The 27341-nt window shown below is 32.1% G+C and overlaps 3 protein-coding genes and 3 non-coding genes across 6 annotated transcripts; 4 read left to right on the top strand and 2 right to left on the bottom strand.

Annotated features, from left to right (window-relative positions):
• Positions 1–1207: 1207 nt before the first annotated feature.
• Positions 1208–1325, bottom strand: LOC130937000 (U5 spliceosomal RNA). Its single transcript, XR_009068239.1, has one exon. It is a non-coding gene; the product is annotated as a U5 spliceosomal RNA (small nuclear RNA).
• A 3920-nt stretch (positions 1326–5245) lies between these two features.
• On the bottom strand, positions 5246–14705 carry LOC130934972 (uncharacterized). The gene is made up of 19 exons (XM_057864496.1): positions 14550–14705; positions 13595–13701; positions 12824–12982; positions 11757–11822; positions 11583–11672; positions 11105–11410; positions 10825–10922; positions 10498–10533; positions 10286–10406; positions 9928–10164; positions 9554–9649; positions 9365–9430; positions 9196–9234; positions 8937–9071; positions 7868–8229; positions 7433–7526; positions 7098–7289; positions 6116–6237; positions 5246–5968 (listed from the first exon to the last, which is right to left on the bottom strand). Exons 2-18 carry the CDS (start codon positions 13691–13693, stop codon positions 6139–6141), a joined length of 2295 nt encoding a protein of 764 aa, XP_057720479.1. The 5' UTR covers positions 13694–13701; positions 14550–14705; the 3' UTR covers positions 5246–5968; positions 6116–6138.
• Positions 14706–21529: 6824 nt separating this feature from the next.
• Positions 21530–23395, top strand: LOC130935823 (uncharacterized). Its single transcript, XM_057865728.1, has 5 exons — positions 21530–21785; positions 21878–22026; positions 22114–22275; positions 22411–22532; positions 22967–23395. The coding sequence occupies exons 1-5, from the start codon at positions 21596–21598 to the stop codon at positions 23007–23009; spliced, it is 666 nt and encodes a 221-aa protein (XP_057721711.1). The 5' UTR covers positions 21530–21595; the 3' UTR covers positions 23010–23395.
• Positions 23396–25002: 1607 nt separating this feature from the next.
• Positions 25003–25162, top strand: LOC130936992 (U1 spliceosomal RNA). The gene has a single exon (XR_009068235.1). It is a non-coding gene; the product is annotated as a U1 spliceosomal RNA (small nuclear RNA).
• Positions 25163–26267: 1105 nt separating this feature from the next.
• On the top strand, positions 26268–26428 carry LOC130936991 (U1 spliceosomal RNA). Its single transcript, XR_009068234.1, has one exon. It is a non-coding gene; the product is annotated as a U1 spliceosomal RNA (small nuclear RNA).
• Positions 26429–26658: 230 nt separating this feature from the next.
• LOC130935938 (uncharacterized) lies at positions 26659–27341 on the top strand. The gene has a single exon (XM_057865871.1). The coding sequence runs from the start codon at positions 26692–26694 to the stop codon at positions 27223–27225; it is 534 nt and encodes a 177-aa protein (XP_057721854.1). The 5' UTR covers positions 26659–26691; the 3' UTR covers positions 27226–27341.

Here is a 27341-nt window from a genome sequence, read left to right as displayed (position 1 = left end):
TAATTAACAAATAAATATGTATCTATTAAAATGTCATGTTTTTCTTGCATCAATTTACATATATTTAACCATTTTATTTATTCTCTTTACTTATAAAAAGATTTAACATGATTTGTAATTCATTAAATTTTTATATTTTTTATTTTAAATAAAAAATTTTATTAATTTAGTCAACTTCTTTTTCTAATAATTTTTTATATCTAAATTTTTTATTTTATCTATATTTACATTTTTTATTTTTAAATTTTTTTTGTCTAAGTTATTTGATATTTAATATTTTTTTCAAAATAAATATCTATTTTATTTTTTAAATTTATTAAAAAGTTAGTATATCTAAATAAAATAATTATTTGAATACATTATTTTTTTTTAAATGAATCTAAGAGATTAAAAAATAGTTAGTTTGGCAAGTAAGAATGATTGTATAATTTTTCAAAAATACAATGTCACGAGTCTAAGACTTTATATATAATTAATGAGATTATCTTAACTTTGAAAATAGTCTGAATTCTTTTTATTAATACATGTATGATACTAAAACTTTAAATATATTAGATCTATATAAATATCATAATATTATTTTTAGAATTATTTTTCATTTTAAAATTTTTAATTTCAAATTGCTTATCTGGTGATTATATAATGTATATTTTATAAGGAACAATTATTTATAAAATCAATAAGAGGTTATTACTGCAATTAAACCCATAACTTTGTAACTATTTAATGTTATGTATGTATGTCGGGTATTTTTTTTTTATTGCACGAATTTATTATGTATATGTTTGGGGTTTATTAATATTTAAATATAGTAAGAAAAATCTGAATATAAATATAAATATAAAACACAATTTTTTGAATTTATATTTTTTATCTTTAAAATTAATTGTAAAACATCATACCCTATTTAAATTAATTTATTTTAATTTAATCAATTTAAAATTTTTAAATTATTAAAAAGATATAATTTAATTTATAATTTGTTAAAATTTTAAATAAAAATAATATTATCATTTCTATGTACTCACATATAACTAGTTTTATAATTTTGTTGTCTGCCATCACAAATCTAACTTTATAAATTTAATAATTTAGCATTATACCCTATTCCTATAATTAGCTAAACTTTTTAACCCCCTAACATGCATCTATTTGAAATTTACTAATAAGGTTCACAAAATAAAATTTATAACTATTGTTGTGGGCAACTCCTAAAATAGGAGAAAACCCTTCAAAAATTGGCGTATGCTACTTAATGCAACATGTACACGGTATTCTTTAGTAAAAGGCGAAAGAATAGTTCGCTTTGTACATAATGCGTAGCTGCGTGCTTTGTTGTTGTTGCCCATCACCACTATTTCTAATAACTCTCATGTGAGAAGCATAAGTGGCTTCATCGATGTAGGACCTATAGAGACAAACACATACATTGGTTGTTGCTGCAAAGTGTCAAAACTCGTTCTAATATATTTCGTGTGGCATGCAATAGTTGCCTATAATTTGTCAGGCCTATAATTCTATATTCTTAGAAAAGTATAATGTGTTTTTGAAAATTCAGTTAACAAAGCTGTCAATGAAAAATTTTGCCTGCCTTCACGAACTAATAAAAGAGTTGATAAAATATTCAACAATTAGTATTTAAAGACAATCCATTATGGATGAAGTCAATATGATGCATTTCCTTTTTCTTTATTTCTCATATCTTTATTAAAAATTTTGGAAGATACTGTGTAAGATTATTTTTCTTCTAGGCAGAGGCGGATTCAGGGGGACCTGCATTCCCCTAAAATTTTAAAACTTAAAATATATATAATATAATGTGTAAACTTTTAAATAATATATCTTCTAGTTCAATGGTTAGAGGAAAGCATCTTATACTCTAACACATGGGTTTGAATCTCATTTTATGCATTTTAAATTTATTATTTTTATTTTTTCAATTTTTTTATCTTTTTTGTAATTTTTCTATTTATTATTATATAAAAATAAATTACATTAAATTTTATTTTTTATGATATTAAAATCAAAATATATTAAGTAAATTATTTATTTTTTATAATAATTACTAATTGAATGTAATAAAAAGAATATACATAAAAATAAATTAGATTAAATTTTATTTTTTATGATATTAAAATCAAAATATATTAAGTGAATTATTTATTAATATGAATATATCTTATATATTATATTCATTAATTTATTTTAAAATATATATATTAAAAGTATTAGAGAAAATAATTTATATTATTTATTTTATATCTTTTATAATATGAATAAAAATTAGAATTTTATGAAAAAAAACTTTAATATAAATGATTTTTTTAAAATTAATTTTAGTTTAAAATAATATTAAAATATAATTATTTTTTATTAAAATTTTTAATTTTAATATGGTACTTTCAATTTTTTGTTTTCGGCCCCCTCTTTATAAAATTTCTGGATCTGTCACTGCTTCTAGGGGTGCAATTTTGATATTCAAATTTAGTTCCTTATTCTTACTACTAGGTAGAAACTGCTATAAGTAAGAGTAGTTTATGTGAGGTTTATTTTTGACCAATTTTAATAAGGTAAAAAGATAATTTATTAAATAGATAAGAATTGTATTAAATGTAAATAGGAGATCAATGTGAATTGGATCGTCAAAATTTTGATTCGATCCATCCAAAAATATAAATAATATAATTTAAATTATAAAACATTTAAAATTTAATAATAATACCAAATATACTATATGAATACACTACATCAGTAATTATTATCCACTTAAATTCAATTTTTAGATAAATAAAATTTAAATTATAAAACTTTTAAAATTTAAAAAATCAATACTTATTGAATTTTAAAAAGTTTGGTATTAATTTTTTAAATTTAAAAGTTTTATGATTTAAATTTTATTTATCTAAAAAGTGAATTTAAGTGGACAATACTTATATATTCATATAGCATATTTGGTATTACTTTTTAAATTTTAGAAGTTTTATAATTTAAATTATATTTATTTATATTTTTAGTGTAGATCAAATAAAAATTTTGAATACAATTCTTATCTATTTAATAAATCCTCTTTTTATTTTATTAAGAATGGTGAAAGATAAATATGTAAAAAGTTGCAATTGCATTTTGAGTTTGAGAAAGTTGTAATATGATAATATTGATTTGTAACCATTTTATTTAAGTAACTTAGCCTTAATTTTAATTTATAGTAAAAATAAGAGAATTGAAATCATAAACTAGTTAATTTTATGTAGTTACTAATAAGAATATATACGATCCTATTGGCAATCATCTCAAAATAAAACTCGTTTTTTTATTCATGAGAAAATTTTCATTATATATTTTTATCTTCTTTACTTTAACTTAAATATGTATATAAAAAATCAAATAATATTAAATAGGATGTCATCTTTATAAAAATCTTTTTTTTACTCAAACCCGCAACCTCTTAACTATGCCATTTAAGCTATTATTCATTGGCTTTATAAAAATCTTTTGCATTTAGTTTTTGATTGCAAATAAATAGGATGATAAAAAGTAACTTTTATTATTATTATTATTATTATTATTATTATTATTATTATTATTATTATTATTATTATTATTATTATTATTCTAATCGCATATAAATAAACTATACTCGTTAATTAAACTGAAATATCATAGCATTTGTTTTTTTTTTATCTTTACACATGTATAATTGATAGCTATTTTAAAATATAGAGATAATCATTAAAAAAATAATATCAATATATATATTTTTTAGACTTACCATATATTTTTACTAATATGACTAACGATCACTAAATGATATTTATCAAAATTAAATATTGATTAATTGTCTAAATTACCAAATATTTTTTTACTTTTATACTAGTTGCATATTTATTTTTGTTTGGTTTTAACATATGAAAGGGTCATTAGAAAAAATGTGACTTCAAATTTAAGCTCAGCTTACTCTACATTCTACAACATATTATGGCTTGAAAAAGAGAAGGCTAAAAATTTTGCAATGCAAGTACAAGTTGCACAACCATAGAATTTTGAACCAATAAAAACCGGAAAAAGAAAAGACCATTTGCATGTATTTGGTGAATTTTTCAAATTGCATGCTCACAATAATTTTGCCAACTCAATCTAAACTATATAAGTTATTTAATATAAATCTCAATGGCTGTAAGAATTGAAATATCAATATGCCAAAAAAGTATAATGATATACTTGAAAACCTTCCTAACTTTTAATGAAACTAATTTTTTTTATATAGAAGAAAATTGTGTGTAATTTATTATTATAGATAATTTTTATGTTTTTCTTTGATATAAGATTAATTTTTTTTAATTTTAAGTAACAAATCGGACTCTCAGATTTGAAGTAGAGAAATCTAAGAATTAGATTTGTATATTTAAAAAATTTAAAATAAAAAAACTCAAATCTAACTCTCATTTGTATTTAAAAAAAAATTAAAAACCAAACTTTTTTCACCTTATTAAAAAACACCACTATCCCCCCCCCTCCTTTTCCCATATTAAATTATACGCCTCTTAATATGCTGCATCCAAATTTAAATTTCGGTGAATAGACCAAGTGTTATGAATCCTTAAATATAGTGTGAATAAGTGTGTAAAAAAAAAAAAATACAAAGCGTTTAATGAATGCCAAGATGGAACATTTTATAATTTATTTCAATTATTAAATTGTTAAATTTATCCCGGAAGTATATTGAACAATTTAAAATTTTATGGTTTGATAAATGGTTAATAGGTATTAAAAAAATCGATTTCACAATAAATTATTAGTGAATACTAGCTCAAATTCAAAGTCAATATTTCTCTTTTTAAAAAGGAGAAAACACACCTTATGCTATATATCCTCTAGTAATGCTACATAGCCAGTACATATTACTTTTTTTTACACATAATAAGTATATAATTTACACTTATATTTACCAGAGTTTATACATGTAAATCAATCTAATTTACGTCCACATTTTTCAAATTTTACATGAATTAATAAAACTTATTTGTTAAAAATAATTTAAATTTTACATGAATTAATAAAATTTATTTGTTAAAAATAATTTAATATTTATAATGGTCAAATAATGACAAAATACTAAAAATTACTTATGTCTCATATAACCTCTGCAAGAGTGTCCAATGAGTTATATTATTATTAACTCGTTAAATTAATGAGTTTAAACACACATTCATAAAACGAAGGCAACGAAGGCGCCTAACGGTAACCGACAAATACAAGTTCAATATGTCAGCCTAGGACACGAAACTGAATACGTTATCAGCTAAGATTTCAACACTGCCTCATTCTTAAACTTCTCAAATATACATAGAGAAATACATAGATAGACAAAGGTAAATACAAACCAAACAGTGGATGGCTGACAGGCTGAGAAGACAACAGAAGAGCATCTATCCATAGGAGATATCAGATATCCAACTGTCTAATTTGAACAAATGAAAATATTATTAGCAATTAATAATTAACAAAATTTTATTAAAAAAATGGGGGGAGCTAAATGTAAGTTACACTCTGAGAACACAAATTGAATTTCTATGGCTAGGTACTTAATGCACAGTCCAAATTTACAACGTTTTCGTTGTCATCTCTAAATTTCAATATACCTGATTCCTGAACGAAACAACCCCCCACAATATGCAAGTATGATCCCCAACCCACTAATTATCAACAGTCAATTAAAAATTAAACCCTCATGTAGCCAGATGCAGAAGAACACCCCCACGACTCTGCCATGTCCGGCAAAGGTGTGCACGCCGCCTATATTTCAAAATTTTATGGTAGGAGCTATGTGCTTAAGAGACACTAGCCAAACTGGTCAGAAGAACGGCCGCGAATTCGGTCATCAACGAGTGATCCCATAATTTACAAACCGATCAATTCAGGCATCCAAGAACCAATGCTCAGAAGTATTTTTACACAAGCACAAGAAAACCTGCAACAACTAATAATAGTTATGTACGGAAACCATGCCGAGACAACATGTATTGGCTACATATTTTTTACACACAAAAAATCAATCCATCTACATCAGGAGTAAATTTTCAATACACTTCAGTAAGAATAGTGTACGATAACCCACCTCGATGCAATTGCAATTTGTATTCACCTGCCTTGGACCACTCTGTAATTTAAGACCAGGTCATCTGATTTCTTCCATATATAAGCTCTCACAGTAGCTAAGCTCATTTCAGGAGACAGCACCTGGAGACAATTCAAGCAGTTGGTTAAATGCAGATTTCAACCAAAATAATGATCATATTTAAGCAGAAAAAGTACTATAAATTGAACAAAATACAATCCAGAAGATTAGGTGAAGCAACATTGAAAAAACAAATACCATGATACAAAAATTACCAAAAGTTCAAAAACTGCATTAAAACTCAAACTTTAACACAGCTGATTGCATCTCAAAATAATATGTGATCTGTTCTAAGACTTAAAATATTCTCAAGATTTCAGTTGGAGAATATAGCAACTGGCATTAAATTTTATGACAAATACAGACCAGTGGAGTACAAGTTAAGCATTTAAGTCTGAAGATGTAGGTATCTTTGCAGGTCTGCATTATCTGTTTATCTTATTCTCATCATGTCAAGTGAATAAAATTTATACATGGCTACCAATTTTTATGCTAAAAAAGCATCACTATTGTTTGAATTGAAGCATCTAGGTGCCATACGTGTGAGTAAACTGATTTTTAGCTGTAAGCAGGCCAGAAATATTTTACCCACATCAATAGCTAGTGACCAGATTTTTAGGAACTCTTCCTCATGCATTTGGAAATTAGTGAGTTGTAACATTGCAGATGCATTACAACAACATCAACAAAGCTTTATCCCATTAGGTGGGATCGGCTATATGGATTAGACGACGCCATTAATAAATAAAAATTCTTCAGGAATAACATAATTCTAGTAATACATATGTCATCAAATTCCAGAGAACACATACAATCATTCAGAAGCAAGCTACTAAGCAATGAACTTGCTCAATATTAGCATCAGCAAAGCTATAAGATATGCACTATCATAAGACTGCATTGAAGGAGAAATATAACTCACCTGATTGTTGCACAATATTTCAATAGAAGGTCTAAGCTTCTGCCAAGGCTTAAATCCCGATCGAAAAGATCCATCCCCAACTACTTGATGCTGCAATTGTGGCCCAGCAAGTCCAGGGGCAAAACTACCATCGGTATTTAAGCTATCTAAAGGTTTGTCGAGGACCATCTTTTCTATAACGTAATTAATAACCTAGACCAACAGTTAAAAATAAATAAATTTAAAGACAAAACAAGGAATCTCTTTCAAGCATTATCAACATCAGCTAAACAACACGTACTTCCTATGAAAACAATTATTTCCAACTGTCAACTACTGTAAGTATTAAAACTTACTTTGTGAATTCTTAATATACGTGGAGCACTTAGCTTCCCTTGTGTGAGGATCTGGACTGAAGAACCTTCACATGGATGCAAATAGAAGCTACACCTGCAGATGTTATAACAAAGAACCAATTTCAAAGAAAGAACATCATATCGCTGTCTCAATCATGGTTAAAGCTTAAAGCTATCATACTCAGACTACAAACTCATGAACAAAATCCCATTTGTTTTTATGGCAACAAATATTAGAAGTAGAAAAATGTTCAAAAATTTTAGGATCAATAAAACAATGGCACTGTATTAATAGGAAGAAAAAATTCCCACAACTTGAGATACAATAGTTGATAGCTGTCTCAAGCATGGACTCTTGCTCTTCCTTTTGACTACAACAATGTGCAAACACAACCATTTAGGAGAAAAAGAACAAGAGTAAGGAAAAAAAATTACTTAGTATTTTCTCTGGGAGGCAACCGGTTATGCAAAACACAATCCAAACACCACCATGGGAAGTCTTTCTCATCTTCAGTTCCATCCAAATCCGTGATTTTTTTTCTCCATGGACCTCCTTGTGTGCCCTCTGTAATAATGGATGGAGGTGAAACACCTGAGAATTCAAAAGGAGGATAAACCATAGCATCATTCTCAGAACTACTATCAACTTCAATTCTTGAATGGGTATGACTTCTAGTAGCAATATCCTTTCCAGATAATAATTCCCCATTCGCTGGAGCTGAGGAACCCATTCTTTGCTTCCGTTTTATCAACCAATGAACCAGGAGCCCTTTAAGAGTTTCTCGAGCCAAATTAACCTGCAGAATAATGTTAATATTTTGGATTAATGATGGTAAGCTACCAAGAACGTTATCATAATGTCATTGTGCATGAACCTGACTCCCTGAAGCACATAATAGAATTAAGCCAAAATCACTTCCACAAAAATATTTATCCCTTACTTTTTGAATTAAATAATATTTCAATTATAAAACTATTACTTATATAGTTATATTTTAGCTTAAGGATAGACTTGAGCCAAAATCACTTTAACAGAAATATTTATCCTTTACTTTTTGAATTCAATAATATTTCAATTATAAAACTATTACTTATATAGTATATTTTAGTTTAAGGATAGTTTTGTCCGATGAAAATACTACATTCTAAAAAATTTATGTGAAAATAAAAAATGTCAATTTTGACACATGCCTGTCAATTCACTAGTAATTATAAAAACATTAATGTTCATTAAGACTAACACCATGAAAGAAATCACTCCAGAATTCAGATTGAGCAAGAACACGAACTATAGATGGTTATGTATATTGATCCCATAAACAATACACTAATAAGATGATGTTGCCAACATATTTAAACTTAAGTGACAACTATCATAGCTTAACAAGCAAATTGTAAGTTAATGCTATTGTTATAGCATGCCAAAAATAGGGGCAAAATCAATACCATTGGAAATTCAGTACAAGGGTAGGCAGGTATGTTATTTTTGACAATAAACCCATACCTTATCATCTTCAGGCTTCCCTGCAATGTTAAGATCAACTGAATACATCTCTGCAGAAAAGCACTGGGGTGTATCTAAATGTACAGACAAACTTCCAAGCCTAGTATCCACAGTGAACCATGCGGGAATGCTAACCTGAATCAGCATCAAAAGAAAATAGATGTTAGCTAGAATTAACAAATTAATATAACTCATAAATGAGGCCCTACCAATTAAAAAATATGAAAGTTAAATTCTTAAGGTGAATTAGTAATCATACCATCTCAAATAGCTCTTCCTTTTTTTCCTCAAATGAAACCTAAATTAAAGAGTCCACAAGTAAACAAATGAGCATGCTAGCTGTGGTTGAAATTGTCAAATATTATTCACTAAAGCTCAGACCCTCCGTAGAAACAATAATGTCATGCAAGTTACAAAACAAAATGCACCTTCCCATAATCTTCAATCACAACACCTCTAGTAATCTCCCATAGTTTGACTGATCCAGAAGTATCCTAAGAAAAGATACATTTATCACTTGATTCGGAAAGTCATAGAGAAAGATTAAAATTTAGCAGCAAATGGATGATAATATTGACATGTTTCAGCCTAATATCATGAAAAAACACTATGCTTACCTTCGTCAGAACATGCCTCTTATTATTTAAAACTTCATGTTGCACTATTCCAGGGGTGCCAGGGATGGTTAAGTTGGGCTCTTTATAAACAGGAACCTGTTAACATTTGTAATATTGGTAACAAAAAGTAAGAACTATTAGTTCCCCAGAGCAGAAAGATTCAACAGAAACTTTAGTTTCATAAAAAGAATTTCTTTAACACAATCCTCCCATTTCCAAACATCAAGCAAAGAGATGAGATAAATAAAATATTCATCTCCGTAAAGAACACATGCAACTGGTAGTATAGAGTTCCAGGTTCACAAAATAAAACTTCATAGATTATATAAATAAAAAATTAACTGGTGATTTTTTCAGAACTAAATGTAACATACAGGTGTAGATCCCTCTAGTGACACCCTTGCTCTTGAAAAGGACAAGTTTCCAGCTAAAAATGAATTGCCTCGTTGCAAAATATTTTGGGGATTGCGTCCTTCAACAGGCCACCTGTGAACTGAAGAATCTGTTGATGCAATCCATATATTATTATCATGCAACGCCACTTGAAGAATAGGATGTTCCCCTGTGCAAAGCAAACTACTTTCTCTTGTTTGCAGGTCTGTTAAGTATAGCTTACGATACCCCAAAAAAGAAAAAAAAAACAACAAATGCATTAGAAAAATCAACAAACCATACAACACAATAACTAAATAAACAATTTTGACATAATCTTTAATCAAAAGTTGCACTCACTGAAAAATCTCTCCCACCACTATAGACATGACTAAACGTTGGGGTGCTGGCAAGTGCCCAAACAGAATCTGTGTGAACTGCATAAGAATGAACACATCTTTGCTGGCCTATATCCCAAAGCCTATCAGAAAAGATGGAGATCTTACTAGTCAACAGAAAAACGGGGAAAATTGAAAGATAGAAACACTTATGACACCATATGCATAAGTTACCTTATCATAGAGTCCGAAGATCCTGATAAACAATACCTGAAATAATCATTGTTAAAATAATTTGGCTGACTTGTAGGAGATGAGTTATTAATATGTTGAGAGACCATATAACAACAAATGAGAAAGATTTAAGATATTAGAGAAAAATAATAAATTTGAAGTACAAAGCAAGTGGCCAAGTACAGCTTTAAAATATAAATTTCTGAAAATATGTATATCTAACCTTATATGTCCACTCAACAACGTGACCCAGACGCAGCACTCTGATGTTAAATATAAATGTCAATTGAAAATATGCAACTAAAATTAGATGTGGACTCAACAAACCTGCCACTGGAATCCAGGAGCAAAGCCCTGATGTTATCCGTATGCCCTTTTAGCTTCAGAGCCTTTGATCCAGATCTTGAGTCCCAAACACGCACAACCTAAAGGGGAAAAAGGGGCAAAAAAGAAAAAGAAATGAAGCAAGTATGAAGATCAGGGCAGAATTCCACAATTAGCTAAGGAAGTTCAAGCCACTATAGCTCAAACAAACCACCTGTAAATTTCCAAAGAGAACATAATCCTAACTAAGAACACAAATTTGAAAATTAATCCCACATAGTACCTTTTCTGTGCCACCAGAAACCAGAAGTGTTCCACCTTCATTCATTGCCAATGCATAAACAGACTCCTTGTGGCCTTTGGCAGCAATTGGAACATAACCCTGAGTATGAGTAGTGTGCATGGATATGTTGTTGCTTGAGCTGATGGTCCGTATGTTAGCCAATGGTAGTGAATTGCCAGGGCCATTGATACCATTTGAAGAATCATCAACCATAGCATCATTGCCCTTGGAAACTGGAGCAAGTGCAGCTTCAATGTCCCATATAAAAACCTCCCCACCAAGGCCACCAGAGGCAACAATATTGCTCTAAAATGCATGCCACTATTAAAGGATCAGAAGATGCATTTGATAAAGATACAAGTTTTTAATTCAAACAAAGTATCAATCATGTTCAATGCGGAATATACGAAAACAATAAATGAACCTTTTATGGATGCACAGACTTAATAAAGAGTTTAGAAAGTTTGGAGTACATTACATTTTTCCCTGCAGCAGCAAGGCAAGTAACATAGTCAGTGTGTTGGCGCAGTGTTCTAGTACACGTTGCATTGGAAAATGCATTCCATGTCTGGCACAAGCATACAGTATCCCAAGTTAACAATAACAGATTGAAAATATTGATTAGAACATTAATGGAGAGCGATCAACAAACCTTCAGCGTCGTGTCTGAAGAACAAGAAACAAGTATATTATCACCAACAAGAACAGCATCATTAACCTGCCAGATTGAGATAACATCTATAAAATTGACTATCACTCATGGTATTGGAATTGAGTTATAAACGTGTGGGTATCATGTTTTGTGGGAATGACGACTCACAACGTCGGTTTCCTATTAATGTAATGAGTGCTATTGAAACAAAAGTGTTGAATTTAGGGGAAATTGTAAAAGTGCAAGATTATATGCTCAATAAATACAGCATACCTTAAGAAACTAGCTGCTGAAATTTTTAGCAATTTAAACAAGAAGGAAAAAGGTAAAATAATAAAATGTTATTTTAAAGGAGATGACAAAATAAAACTTGAGTGGATCAGGATTTATACAAGCAAAGAAAATAAACCTTTAAAAAGTTCAATTGTTGTTTTTCTTTTTTTTTTTTTTTTAAAGATACAAGAGAGAAGGTAACAAATTTTCATTGCCTTTTCCTTCTCAACCATACTTTTCCACCAGAACTGAGCTTTATTTATTGATTTTAATTATAATTACAGAGCTTAATAAATTTTAAGACAAAAAGGCAACAAACCAAAAACATTTACAAAATGCAAGTAACATGTACGATGAAGTAATAGAGAAAATAAATAAATAACAGTCATATAAAAATCCACATCTGCTGGAGATGAAAAACAGAAGATAAAGTATTCAAATCAATTGAACATCACAAGGTGGTATGGGTGCCACATAATCAATACCAAGTACCCAATAATCAAATGATATTTGCAGATGGCATACAACTCACTTAACCACACATCAATCATATTATTTCTTACACTGTTTGACCTGACCACTGAGAACGGGCATTAATGTTATTAAAATTTCATTATTAACAAAAAGCCACTAGACCCGTTATGGAAAACAGAATAAAAGAATGCATTACAGACGAGCTTCATCAAGTAACAGTAGTATAGAAACAATGCCGTTTTCTCAAGGTTATCAAACAATGTGAATAAACTAATTGAGATAAAAGAATAGGGGGAATAAAATAAGAAACTACTGGTTACCCAATCCACGTGAGATTCAAAGGTAGCTGAGCATGTTGCTGCATCCTCAGCTAATGCCCATCGTTTTAGCCTGCCATCACGGCTCCCAGTAAAGAGAAAATCAGACCCATCAGATACTGCAGATTTATGTACAGCCAAACAATTTATGCCTGCACAATGCTGCAGAAAAGAACCAGCTCTTGATGAAAATTGACAGCATAAATAATAAAAACAAAATCCCAAAAGTTTAACTTTCTTCAACCAAAAGAGGAAATGTTGGTGCTGACGCAGAAATATATAATGTATGACTTAACATCTCAACAAATCTTCAAAGAAAAATGCCATGTCCTAGTCTCAATTGATGGAGCTCTGGTTGATCATAAGTTAACAGCGTTGGTAATTATTACAATATAAGGCGGGTGATGCACAAACAACAAAGATTCTATGCATAACACTATTAGAAAGAGAGATGTATTTTAGCAGAAACCACACAATCTCCTTGATTTTGGGGAGTGTCAACTTGTTCCTACTTTTGCAGCAATTTGGTCTTCAAATGATAAGTATTTGACATCCAAAAGAATCCAAAAGTTATTTTTAACCCTGAATGAATTGATGTCCCTAATCATCTCCACATGAAATATTACAAAGATCTTTCAAAGACCACATTCAATGCATGAATTTTATTCAAGAACAACCCAACCATCCATCGAATAGGCAACAGGTTTTAATGCTCAATGTCAACAAATACATTTCCAATAACAAAGATTCAATATAGAGAAGTAATGAGCTCACCCTTGTGTCAACAGAATCATTCAACACATATGTTAATCTCTTCTCCTTACGAGGGCGAGAAGAACTGTTTGTGTTCCCCGCACTACCCACACGGTGCATCGCGAAAGCTATGACAATACATAAATCAAGAGTACATTACAGAAAGCAATCACAATAAGAAAAGTCTACTATGGGTCATTCAGAACCATGTAATTAGGGATTAAAAGTAATACAATTTGCGAACTATAACCATTTATTTAACAACAAAAGTTCATAATACAGGACAGCTGTCTCAAGGGAACAGTTGAAGAAACATCCAAACATTTCCAAACAAGCCATACAAAAAATGTATTTGGCACAACCAAGGAGGTGCCTCTTAAGTCTTAACTCAAACAAACTAGCACAAAGAGTTCTCTGTAAGTTTTCCATCACAGATTGACCTCAGTCTACTCAATAGTCAAGATTTCAATTATCCGCTCTATACCCTAAGTTTCCACGTGTCAATTATTTTGACTATTACAACCATACCACGGAAAGCAGGTGAACTTCAAGCTCATCGTTTCCACACAATCTGAATTTGCCAGTCGGAACAGATATAGCACATCAAATTCATCGAGTTCTCAATGTGAATCAAAACCAAAGCCACAGTTACGTAATCAAACACCAAATACAAAACCTATTAAGATGCAACAACGAACTGAACCAGCTAAAAATATCAAATACCCCAAAAATCATCCCCAAACACACAGAACGCTAACGAATGAGGCAAAACAATAGCTGCTAGAATATAAAATAAATTAACTATCCCGATCATAAGGCTACTCACTTAGCAACATGATTCTAAGCTAAAACAAATTAAATAGCTGCGATATAATCTTCTATTTTCTTTTTTCCTTTTTTTTTATGGAATCGAATCAAAACGAATAATCGAACAAGCTGAAATCAACTTCGACGACAGAATACTGAGAGTCCAAACCGTGATCAGTGGTGAAGAATTCGACGCACTTCCTCTTGTGATTTCTTGTTGTCCTTCTTTCTACTGCCGAAGTTTCAACTCTAGAGAGAGAAAGCGGGGTTGTCTCTGAATTTCTAGAGCGAGAGAGAAAGGGAAACGAGCATTAGGAATTTAGGACTTTGGGAGTAAATGGGCTTTCGATTATATTCTTGCAAAGATCCTTTGACCCGGTTCGGCCGAATTTCAATTTTCAATTACGACGGGGGCACGATGGTCTTTTCATCCTGAGGGATAAACTAGCTAAGCGGAACTTGCAGTTGTGGCCATTGATTTCGCGCTGATTGTTCTCGCTGGCTTCGGTGGCCGTTTGATCAGAAAAGTGGGCCCCATTTGGGGTAAAAGCGAAGTCTTATCGTAGCGTGGCACTTAGACAGAAGAAGCGGCGAGCAGTGCGTGCGGTAACCTTTGTCTATTTTCAATTTTTCATATGTTGTATGTTGTAAGTTGTAACCCACTTACAACATAATTTCTATAAACTTTGTGTAGTTACTCCTTAATTAATGTTAAACTCGTGGAATGTACAGACTTATATTTTAATATAACATGTTTAAAAATAATATTTTATAATTATAAATTTTTTAAATTTAGTATAACACTATTATTATTATTATTATATATTAAACATATTAAATATGTTATTTTATTTTTATTTAAAATAAAATACAAGTAAAATAGTTTAAAGTCTATAATATTTTTAAATTATAATAAAAGAAATCTGAAAATATAAGAATATATGTAACTGTAATAATAATATGTTAATTTTATATTAAATTTTATATCAAAAGATTAATAAAATTTATCGACAACTTTATATTTTACTAACTTCATTAGAAAAAAAAATTGACATATGATATTGTGTTTTTTGTTGCACATTTTATTTCACATCTAAAAATAGAGTTATAGATAAATTAATTATATTTCTAGTAAATAGTTATAAAAAAATATAAATTATGAAAACACACGACAAATGAAGACAGTTTATATATTGGGCTTATGGAAGAAATGAAGTAAGCAAATGTAGCAAATTATGTTCATAAAATACACGACAATGCTTTTTCTTTTAAAAATTTTGGATTCATCAAGAGTTCATGATCGAAATCATCAAGTAATGAATAATCAATGTAAAACAATTATATATTGACTTCAAAGTTCGAACATTTTAATTGTCAACGACCAATATGTTGGTTGAAAAAAAAGTTGGCGGAAGAAACAAAGGGCTTAAGGTATGTTGCATGAGTAAGCATACAAGAACGCAATTCATAAAGGACAGAAGGAATTGAAAGGGAACAAGAAAAGAGTGAAAGGCATAGAGATGTCGCTAATATGGATCATTTAAATTTTGAATTTTAATTTTAATTTTAAATTTTAAATTTTTTATTTTAAATAATAAAGTGTAATTTATTATTTTTAAATAATTTTTTTTCATATTTTTTTGTCTTATTTATAAAATAAATAATAAAAAATTATATTTTATATTTTATATAAATTAAAATTTAAAATTTAGAGAATTCAAATCTCGTATAATAATATTTGATTTCTGTATACCAAAAAAAAGCTTGGGCACTAATCCCAAATGCATTCCGGCAGCTATATCGTGACGGAGTACCAAATCTAGAATTGGAGATTTGAGTTTGGGTTGATTTGTAATTTTGAATTTTGTGTTGTTATGTAATTAGGGATATCTTTAGGGTCTTGCTGAAATATATTTTGTAAGGATGGTGTATAAATATAAAATTCTTTAAAATTATTGCTAAATTTCATGGTGGTGAGATTTATGTGTATAAAAATGAATATGGTAGGAGTCATTAGAAGTAAAGTAGAGAAAATAGAAATTTTATGTGAAATTAAAAAAATAAATTAAATATGTAAAATATAAAATTTTAATAAGATTTAAATTTTAAAATTGTAAGATTTAGTATAAATTTTATAAAATTGATTGATTCATTTAAAATTATAATATCAAAAGATTTTAAAAGTTAAATCGATATTCTAACTATTATGTTTAAAAAAATTATTCATAGATGCAGATGATAATGTATTTATTCTCTCTAATTAATTTATATTATATACACTAAAATAATTTTGTTATAAATATTTATGAATTACTTGTCACTTAAGAATTTTGTTCATTAGAAGTGAGTTTCTTGGAAAGTTAAGGTATAAAAATGGGTGAGGATATTTTTATGATAAGAAAGGTATATTTTTTGTTTTTAAAGTTTGTTAAAAAATTTAAAAATATTTTTAAATTTTATTTTATTTTAATTTTATTTTAAAAAAATTTGATTTGTATCAAATATACTTCTGATAACTAAATTTTTAAAAAATGTTAGACTAATCCAGTCCTAAGTTTTTTGAAAAATTAGTCGTTAAAAGTATATTTGATACAAATAAAAAATTTTTAGAATAAAATAAAAAATTAAAATTTAAAAATATTTTTAAAATTTTTAACAAAGTTTCAAAACAAAATATATATATACTTTAGTTTTGGGGGTAAAGCGTCTCCAAACATGTTTGATTTATGTACATAATTTTGTAGTACATTGTTGTATTGCTAGGTATTTGGACTCGGTCCCAAGCCCCCCATAGAAGCAACCATAACTCAGTTATCCGGATCGTGACTATGGGTGGCAAACGAGCTGAAACTCGTCGGGTCGATCTGCATAACCCGCCAAAAAAGGCAGGTTGAGTTGGAAATTTTAGACTATCAAACTTAAAAATCCTGTCTAATCCGCGAGCTTTGGCGGATTTCGGCGAGGCGGACTTCTCTGCGGGGCCAGGCATTTTTTTTGTCAAGGTTATTTTTTTACAAATTTCTATGATGTTATTGAATTACAAGAGGATGAAGATGATAATTGAAGATCTTCTAAATTATATTTTGAATTATATTTTATGTTTTATTGATATAAACTTGAAGATATTTAATTATATGTTTTGGATAATGTTTATTTTGCCTTGGACAATGTTGATTTTATTATTTTGTTTCAAAAAACTTAGTTTATAATTATATTTATTACATATTTATAATTATAAAGATTTTAATGTTTGTGAATTTAAAAATTATAATTTTTTATCTCTTTAGAAATTATAAATTTATTGAAATAGTTGTGAAATTATATATGTTGTTTAATATTTAATGGTTTATTAAAAAAAAAAGATTTGGTGGGGCGGCCTTTCTCGTTTGCTACCCATAGTCGTGACCACTACCGCGGTCCAAACCAGCCTGCTAACCGTAAACCCCTAACCATCAACCAAATTCAAACACTTCCCTTATCTTAGCCAACAAGATAAGATAACTACCTCGGACTATATAAAGGAGGCCAAGGGTGCCCTCAGGTACGACACACATACCTAACCCTCCCTACCTCTTAGATCTATTCTGACTTGAGTGTCGGAGTATCTTTGCATGTACCACCCCCGCCACTCCAAAAATCCAGGAGCAGAACACGGTGAGGCTTTCCTGATTAAGGAGATTACGGGAGAGAGTGTGGGGAGAGCTGCATCAGGTGACAAGGAGGATTTCCAACAGGGTAGTTTTAGAGTGGCTCTGAAGATTTCATTATGTGATAAAGTGGTCAGTTCTTCTGAAACCTTGGAGCGTATTAGAGTTGATACCTTAGATAAGGATTCAATGACGGTCACAGAAAAACAAGGCGACCCCAATGCCTCCAAAGGTAAGGTTTTATGAGGAGGCTAGAAATGCTCTATTTGAACCCTACAAGAGGCCATCGTGATTAAGGTCCTTTGGCAGTATTTCAGTTATATTGCCTTGGTGCATAAATTGAAAAGCGTATGGAGGCTTAAAGGAGGCTATGAAATTTTGTATATTGGTTTCGATTACTTCTTAGTCAAATTTAATCTTAAGGAGGATAAGGAAAATGTGTTATTAAGGGTCCATGGATAATGTTAGGGCATTACATTGCAGTCAAGCCATGGATTCCAAATTTTAAACCATGTAAGGCATCATTTGGGGACATAATAGTTTGGATACGTATTGCATGGTTGAGCATATGGTATTATCATAAAAAGTCCATGATATGGATTGCTTCAGCTATAGGCAAACCCATTAAGGTGGATCTCGCAACCAAGTCGGCAGAGAAGGAGAAGTTTGCTAAAGCTTGTGTACAAGTGAATCTGGGGCTACCAGTTGTTCGGCGAGTGATTATCGACGACTTTAAATATAGTGTGGAGTATGAATGTATACCATTGATATGTGAGAAGTGTAATTATTTTGAGCATATAGTAGGAAAATGTAGCACACCCATGGTTTCTTCGGTGGCTGTAGATGTACAAGCAGGACCAATTGTTCATGAGAGCTTTCTGGTGACCCAGAATCAATAGATTTTTTAATTTGGAATTGCACCCATTAATGCCGCGATAGTAGCGGATTCTGCGGAGAAGATGCAGGCAACTACGTTGCATGGGAAAGCGGATGTGAAGGAGCCATTGGACAGACAAGGGGGCTGGACCAAAGTTGTTGAAAGGGGTAGAGAAAAATTGGGTCAAAAAGCTAAGGCCCAAGCGATGGCTAAAAGCTTAACACCCCCCTTTTTGGACACCAGTCGGCTAAATTTTTTATATTTGCTGATGATCTACTACTATTCTGTAAAGCTAGAAAGCTTAGGTAGACGAAGTTATGAATTATATAGACTTGTTCTCTAAAGCATCAGGCCTATGAGTGAATCTTAGTAAGCTCAATGTTCAAAGAATATTTCTTTGAGAAGCAAGGAGATACTCTTAGAAGTCTCTAGTATTCATTTTTTTATCAAGACTTGAGAAGATACCTAGGGATTAATATTGGGCATGAAAGGTCTTCCAGGAGGACGGTTCAAGAAATGATTGAGAAAATTCAGAACAAGCTTGCTAGTTGGAAGGGGTGTTTGTTGAATAAGGCAAGAAGGCTTTGTTTGGTTAAGTTGGTAATGGCTTCTATTCCAATCTATAACATGCAGGTTACTCTCCTTCTGAAGTATGCATGTGAAAAGATTGATTCACTAATGTGACAGTTCTTATGGATATGCCATAATAATGGAGAGAGTTGCTATTGGTTAAGTGGAAAGTGGCTTTTACTCCCAAAAAGACGGGTGATTTAGGTGTAAGAGATACATATTGTGCTAATCTGGCACTTCTTAGCGAGTTGGTTTGGGAATACTTTAATAACAAAAACAAACTATGGGTGCAAATTGTGATACAAAAATACCTCCAGAATTTGACTTGTTTTGGTGGTAGTGATGGACAGAATGTGTTGGCCACTTAGAACAGCACTGTTAAAACATATGAGGTTCTTAAAGATGGGTTTAGGTGGAATGTAGGGGATGTCCAGTAATCCATATGGTATGATGAATGGACTCCGTCTGAAAGATTTTGTGATCTTGTTCCTTATGTTCACATATCTGAGTCAGAATTTGTAGTGGCTGGTTTGTGGTGTGATGGATCTCGGGTGGTAGATATGCTTGCTATGACAATTTTTCTTGCAATTAAGCATTTCATTTGCAGCCTTTCCTACCCAAATTCGGTTGACCTGGATCCGGGACAGAGTTGGTGGCCTGCAAGGGAAAAATGTTACAGTGCAAGATAAGGTTACAGTTAGTTGTTGAAGCATAAAGTGATTGGAATGGAAATAGTGATTGAAGATAAATTTGGCATTTAAATCTTCCGGAGAAGATCAAATTCACTATGTGGCTGGGTTTTATAACATTTTTCTGACAGAGGCTTTCCGATTCTAGCGGCATCTAACTAGTTCAGATTTGTGCCAGAGATCCAATACGAATCAGGAGACAATTGAACATTGCTTGTGCGACTGTGTTAAATCCAAGAGTCTTTGGCAAATGTTAGTCCTTCGCTTTATTTGTTTCATTTCAATGCACTTCCATTGAGGCCTGGTTTAGAAAGGTTGTGCCTGGTAATCAGATTCTTTCGAGACCATAGTGTGGTAGTTGTAGAGACATAGGTATAATGATGTTCTCAATGTTGGAAATCTTTGGACGGATCACAAAGTGATTGTCTTTATCAGAAGCACTGTCATAGACCTGAGACTTTATATGCATCGGTGTTTTTCCTTTAGTACCTTCAAGAATCGTTGGTACTGGGAACCCTCTGTAGGTAATAGTTTTAAAGTTAATTGTGATACAAATTTATTTTCTGATTTGAGTTTGGCTGGTTTTGGCTGTATTATTAGAGACATTAATGGAGTTGGATCTCAGACTGTTCTGATAGTTCTCCGCTCTAATCTATCACCAGATGTGAGCTTTTTGCCGTCTAGAAGGGGTTTGTCTTAGTTTAGGACTACGATTTGAGAGACATTATGTGTGAAACGGATTGTTTGGATGTTCTGCACCTTTTGCATGACTCTGATGGTGGATACACGTTTGAAATTATTGATTTAGTTCACAAAATTCATAAACTTTTACCAAGATCTTGGTATATTCAAGTCGATTGGATAGCTAGAGAAGCAAATGAAGCGGCAAATTATATAACTAGATATGGAATTAGAAGTAATCCCAATCATATAATTTGGTGAGACCTAGTGATATTATTCAGCAAATTATTAGTTTTACTTTAAAATAGGTGTTTGTTTTGGATTTAGATCCTCTAAAGTTTGAATTTCAAGTAAAACGTAATCTTCTACTCTTGAATAGTTTCTCTTTCATATTTATTCTTGACCCCACCTATAAAATCAATGGTAAGAGATCATACTTTACCCTCTAAAGTGAAATTCAAATTTTAGAAGATTCAAATCCGTTTGTTTGGGTCTTTTCTTTTGTTTAGATAAAAAAAATATTAAAATAGGTTTCATTTAAGAGAGGTCCTCTAATAATTTACGAAAGAATTAAAAAAAAAAAAAAGAAAAACGATGTCGTTTGAAGTTTGAACACGATGGGGGAGCACTGCAGTACCCTTCTGTTTAGCGGAGACGAGCAGTTGAAGACAGCCGCCAGCGGAGGTGACAGCATCGGAATATAAAAAAAAAAAAAAAAAGAAAAAACCCCTCAGATTGAAGGAACGATTCAATGCGTGCACTCGTGAGAGTGAGCAATAACTATCTTTGCTCATCCTTTAGCCAAATCCACAAGTCACAGTATCGCTCCATCTTCTCTACACCACAGCTTCAGGCCTCATGGATGGACAAGGTCAAAAACGTCTTTACAGGCCAAAACCCCAAGCAAAACGACTCCTCCTCCGAATCGTTCACCCTCCTCCGTCAGATCCTCCTCTTCTCTTCATCTCATCTTAGCTTAGCTCGTTCCTCATATTCTAATGGTGATTTGTCTGTTTTGCCCTTCAACAAACAGGCTTTGCGGATGAAATGAAGAACGCAAGAAGGATCGGCACCTTTAAGCAGTTTGTGGTTGGAAGAAGCAGCGAAGTCACCTTCACCACCGCCTTCGAAAAATACGAAGCTATCCTTCGATGCCTCGCCAATTTTGATCCTACCGGAGAGGTACGTACGCTTTCTCCTTCTCATCGATCTTGTTTCAGTTATTGTTAATTTTAGTTTTTGTTAAATTTTATTTTCGGTAATTTTCAGAATCTGACTAGGGATCAAAAACAAGAAGCGGCGAAGCATTGTAACTCGACGCTTGTTGAAGTTGAGAATACGCTTGCCAAGTTCACTTGGGCGAAGTTAGCACAGAAGAAGATTGAGAAGTTAAAAGAAGAGGGAAAACCATTGCCCACAACTATTAGCGAGGTTAATGCTTCTAATTGCTTAAATCAATTCACCACGTTATGATTAAAAAAAAGGTTTTGGTTTGGAGATAATTTTGAATTGAATTCAGTGTAACCGATCAACCAACTAAATTTAGGGTATTTGGATGTTTTATAGGTCCAAAAGCTGGTTGGTTCAACTCCATTGGATCTTGCAAGGTCTAATATGGCTCAGGGTGGACAAAATAGCATTGGCAGGAATGCACCCTGTCCATGCGGATCAAAGAAGAAATATAAATGGTTCATTTTTTTTTCTTCTTTCATTACTTTTTATTCGAAATGTTCTTGGCATTGAGGCATATTACCTAAACTCGTCGCCACTAGTTCATTTGGATTTTGGACTAGGTTTTTAATTTTCTCTGCATATATAGCTGAAGTTATGATATATTTATTCTCTGGCTAAACTGGATTTCTCACTTAACTTGTATCTAAAATATGGATTTGGTGTTGTATTATGTATTGTAATTATAATGTAAGGTTATGTTGAATCTGGTGTGTCCCTGTTTGCGCAACTGGGAACAGCAACTTAACATTTCTCATCCGTTTCAATTGAACAACTAATTACTAAAATACATTGGCCATGCTTATTTTTTTTGAAGTAGTATATACCAGAACCCTTATGAAAAGGTTTTTCCAAATTGATTAGCTAATGCTTTGCTTGGTTGTTTATTCAGGTGTTGTGGAAAGACTTCAAGAAAATCAGGGGTTGTAAATTAAACTGCGAGGAAGGTGCTCACAAATGGCTGAATGAATCTGCAGTCCTACATGTTCTATTTTAATTCTGATCAAGCTGCATACTGCAATAAGCTGGTGTTAGGATGAGATATTTTGCAAAATAGTTGCTTGGGTTTATTTTGCTCATAATTTTGAGTTGTGCATAGGCAGAACTGAATAGAATGGTTTTTGTTCACTGTAACAGTAGCTAGCTAGTTAGTTCTCTTCTTTCCCTTACTCCCAAATAAAAGGCACGAGAATAAGAAACAAAGGTTGAAGGAATATATTATTTTGTTGCTATATCATCTCTCTTCTGTCTTTGAAGATCCACTGTGTGGTGTGTACTATTGTTTGCAAAGTTAACACGATTGAACTGGTTTAGGGAAGAGTAACATAAACTGATCATATTTATAAGGAAGATGTCCATTTCCTGTATCATCGTTATTTTGTGGGAACCTTTAATTTTCGTTTTTATTGACCATGCTTTAAGCATGTGGAGAATTGATACGCACATGACCTCAGACTCTAAATTATCCAAATCTTTTTTTAAAAGCTCACTCAACCAAATCCTAAAAACTTAAATACTCTCTCATCACCATAGTATTGCGGTTAATCCATCTTCTTGAGCTCACTCAAACTATTATTTGTGAGGAGGAATTATGAAATTATATTGGTGAGTGAATTACACGTGTGAGGGCCGAATTCTCAACCAGCAGCCTTAGCTTTCAAGCTCTTCCATAAAGGAGAGTTACTTGCATAGTTGCATGTAAATAAAATAAGTGAATAAACAAGTCAATCATCCTTCATGGTTAGCACTTAGCAGTTAGCACTGTGGAAAAGCGTGGAGCTAATTAAGAAGCTTTTAGAGTACTGGAGGTAACAGGAATAAACAAGCCTGGTATTCAGCAATGTATTCATAATGTTAGATGTGCAGCCATATACATAGAATAAGTGAATAATTTTACAAGACTAACTGTGTATTGGATTTCTTTGCAACCCAAGGAGCTTCAATCATGCAATCACTCGTAGTTAATCCGTCATAGTTAGGAAGGAATCCACATACCATCTATAAAGTATAAGGTCAAGGTGAATTGAAATGTCACACAAGCACAAATTACAGTAGTGGTGATGGATGTTGATTCATTTGTGTAAGTGATATAAATATAAGTGAAGTAGGGTAGCAGTAGTTAGAAAATCAAGATCAAGAAGTGTTTGTTGAGGTCATTACTTCAGTCACATATTAGTAGTATGCATGGCTCTGCATCTGTATAATGCAGAGGTACTTGGCCTTGTGTTCACATTATTCATTCTCTGCATAGAGTGCAATTGATATTCAGTCTCAATTCTTTACTTTTCTCTGATTTTGCTCAAAACATCTTATGCTATCAGACCCAAAGAATCAAGATCTTGACCGTAGCCTTCATTCTCTCAACCTCATCTTCTACCAAACAGGCTTTACTTCCTATTGCTGAGAAGTTGGAAGATTCAAACTTCAACACATGGAAGCATCATGCCTGACTTAACATCCAGAGTCTCTCTATGGAAAATCATCTTGACTGGGGAAATGTTCCAAATCGATTTGAGCCAGTCCCAAAGCCTCAACCAGCATCAGCATATAATTGTATTCAACAAACATCAACATAGTTTATGGAACACTTGAAGTGAAAGAGTGAACGAAATTATTATTAAAATTTAAACACCGATGTCTTCCTTTACGAAGTTTGATTCTGCTACCTACTTTCATTTATTTATTTATGTTTTTGGCAGGAGGCTTACTTTGATCTGCCAAAAACCTTATGTTTTGAGAAGAAAAGAATTAGCCTCACAATTTGTTCAGTGAAAGAGATACCGTAATCCAAAGGGAGAAACCACAGGTTCATAGAGATAGAAGGAACATAAAAACCCTTGAGAAGCTAGATAGTCCCACATCAGCTGGGAGCAAGAAAGGGAGGTGGAATGCAGTGTACAAATAAAGATTAAGCAACAACGTTTCAATATACTTACCTGGACGGGGTCAATGGGTGATCAAGAAGGCCCATGGCTTAGGTTGGTGACCTCCATTGCACTTAGGAGGGGTGCCCGCCTAAGGTCTCCTCAAGTAGGAGAGCCTACGTCATAATTTGTGGCAGCGGGGACTTGCGTTCGCGCAGTCCCTACCTAATTTCAGTTTGAAATCTCTTCAATCATATATTGTTGGTTTTCACCCATGGAGATTCAATGGTGCAATCACTTGTACGTGAATCGTTGTATCATATTTAGGAAGGAATCCACATACCATCCATAAGGTCAAGGTGAATTTAAATGTCACACAAGCACGAATTATTGCGGTGATGGATTCTTGATTCATTTGTGTAGTTGTGTAAACTTGTAGATGGAACACTTGAAGTGAAAGAGTGAAGGCAATTATTATTAAAATTTAAACAACGTTCATCTTCAGTTTAATGGTAGGAAGACTACGTGTTCCCTTGCCAAGTTTGATTCTGCTACCATCTTTTCAATTTTGCATCCTAAAGTGCTCATCTTTTTATTTTATTATTTAAATTTTTAGCAGGAGTCTTGTACTTTTGATAAATATCCGAGGCTTGCTCTGAATCTTTGTTCTTAACTCACTTCTCATGTGTTTTATATGGAAAACCATGTTGATTGGGGAAATGTTCCAAATCGATTTGAACCAGTCCCAAAGCCTTAACCAGCATCAGCATATAATTGTATTCAACAAACATCACCATAGTTTATGGAACACTTGAACTGAAAGAGTTAATTCAATTATTATTAAAATTTAAACACCGTACCAAGTTTTCTGCTACCTCCTTTTCAATTTTGCATCCTAAAGTGCTCATCATGGGATTCTTCTTTTTCCTTTCTTTCATTTATTTATTTATATTTTTGGCAGAAGTCTTTTACTTTTGATAAATATCTGAGGCTTGCTCTGAATCTTTGTTCTTAACTCACTTCCCATGTGTTTTCTTGCTTTAAACAATAATAAGAAAATGAAGCAGCACCTTCAAAATTCTCATACATGTCTAACACTCCAACTACAACAGGTATACTTTGATCTGCCAAAAACCTAATGTTTTGAGAACAAAAGAATTGGCCTCCCTATTTGTTCATCGAAAGAGATACCGCCAATCCAAAGGGAGAAGCCGCAGGTTCATAAAGATAGAAAGAACAGAGGAACCTTGAAGTCCCACATCACCTGTGAGAAAGAAAGGAAGGTGAAAATGCAGTGTATAAATAAAGATTAATGAGCAACATTTTAACATACTTACCTGGATGGGGTCAATGGGTGATCAAGAAGGCCTATGGCCTAGGTTGGTGATTTCTATTGCACTTAGGAAGGGTGCCTGCCTAAGGTCTCCTCAAGTAGGAGAGCCTACATCATAATTTGTGGTAGTGGGGAGTTGCGTTCGCGCAGTCCCTATCCAATTTCAGTTTAAAGTCTTTTAAATCATATATAAATTGGAAGAAAATAGTTTTTGGCTGTGGCTGTCCATTTTATTTACACATATTTTAAATTTATGGGGTAAGGTGAGTGGGTCCTGACAGAGATAAAAAAATGAAAGATATACGGGGATAGTGGAGTAGGTGAGTTGGTATACTAGACTAGTAGGTGATGGTGTATCAAAAACAAGGCCGCTATAAAATTATAAATAACGTGAATAATATATAAGGCAGATGGTGAAAAATGTCGAATTTGGATCTCTCAAAAATATCTCTGCGGCCATTCAAGCTAAGCGATGTTGACGACTTTTTGCTTTGGGCTGGGGATGATCAAGTCACACAAAACTTAAGATGGAAGACTTGTGGTTCAAGGGAAGAGGCTTTGGCCTTCATAAGAGACGTGTGCATACCTCATCCGTGGCGACGCTCAATCTGCCTTGACGACCGTTCCATAGGCTTTGTTTCGGTGTATCCGTGGTCAGGTGATGATAGATGCAAGGCTGACATAGGCTATGCCGTGGCCGCAGACTACTGGGGCCAAGGCATAGCCACCAAAGCAGTGAAGATGGCTGTGCCTCAAGTGTTCAATGACTTGTCTCATCTGGTAAGGTTGCAGGCTTTCACTTCCCCTGAGAACAAGGCTTCTCAGAGAGTACTGGAAAAGGCTGGGTTCCTTAAGGAGGGTCTGCTCAGAAAGTACACTTATTTTAAAGGGAACATTAAGGATTCGGTAGTGTTTAGTTTCTTGTCAACTGATGAATTTCCTCATGATGACTAGTGGAAATAATCTAATATGGTTTGTGCTGGAAATAGTGTCTAATGAAATCCCTTTTGTTATGGGATATGCTTGTATTGTATATTTCTTTCTTTAATGTGATGCTTCTTTTGAAACAA

The sequence above is a fragment of the Arachis stenosperma genome, chromosome 6 (genome assembly GCF_014773155.1).
Source record: "Arachis stenosperma cultivar V10309 chromosome 6, arast.V10309.gnm1.PFL2, whole genome shotgun sequence".
In the NCBI taxonomy this organism is placed as follows: domain Eukaryota; kingdom Viridiplantae; phylum Streptophyta; class Magnoliopsida; order Fabales; family Fabaceae; genus Arachis; species Arachis stenosperma.
The sequence above is the reverse complement of the archived record's forward strand: the minus strand, read 5'-3'. Positions and strand labels throughout refer to the sequence as shown.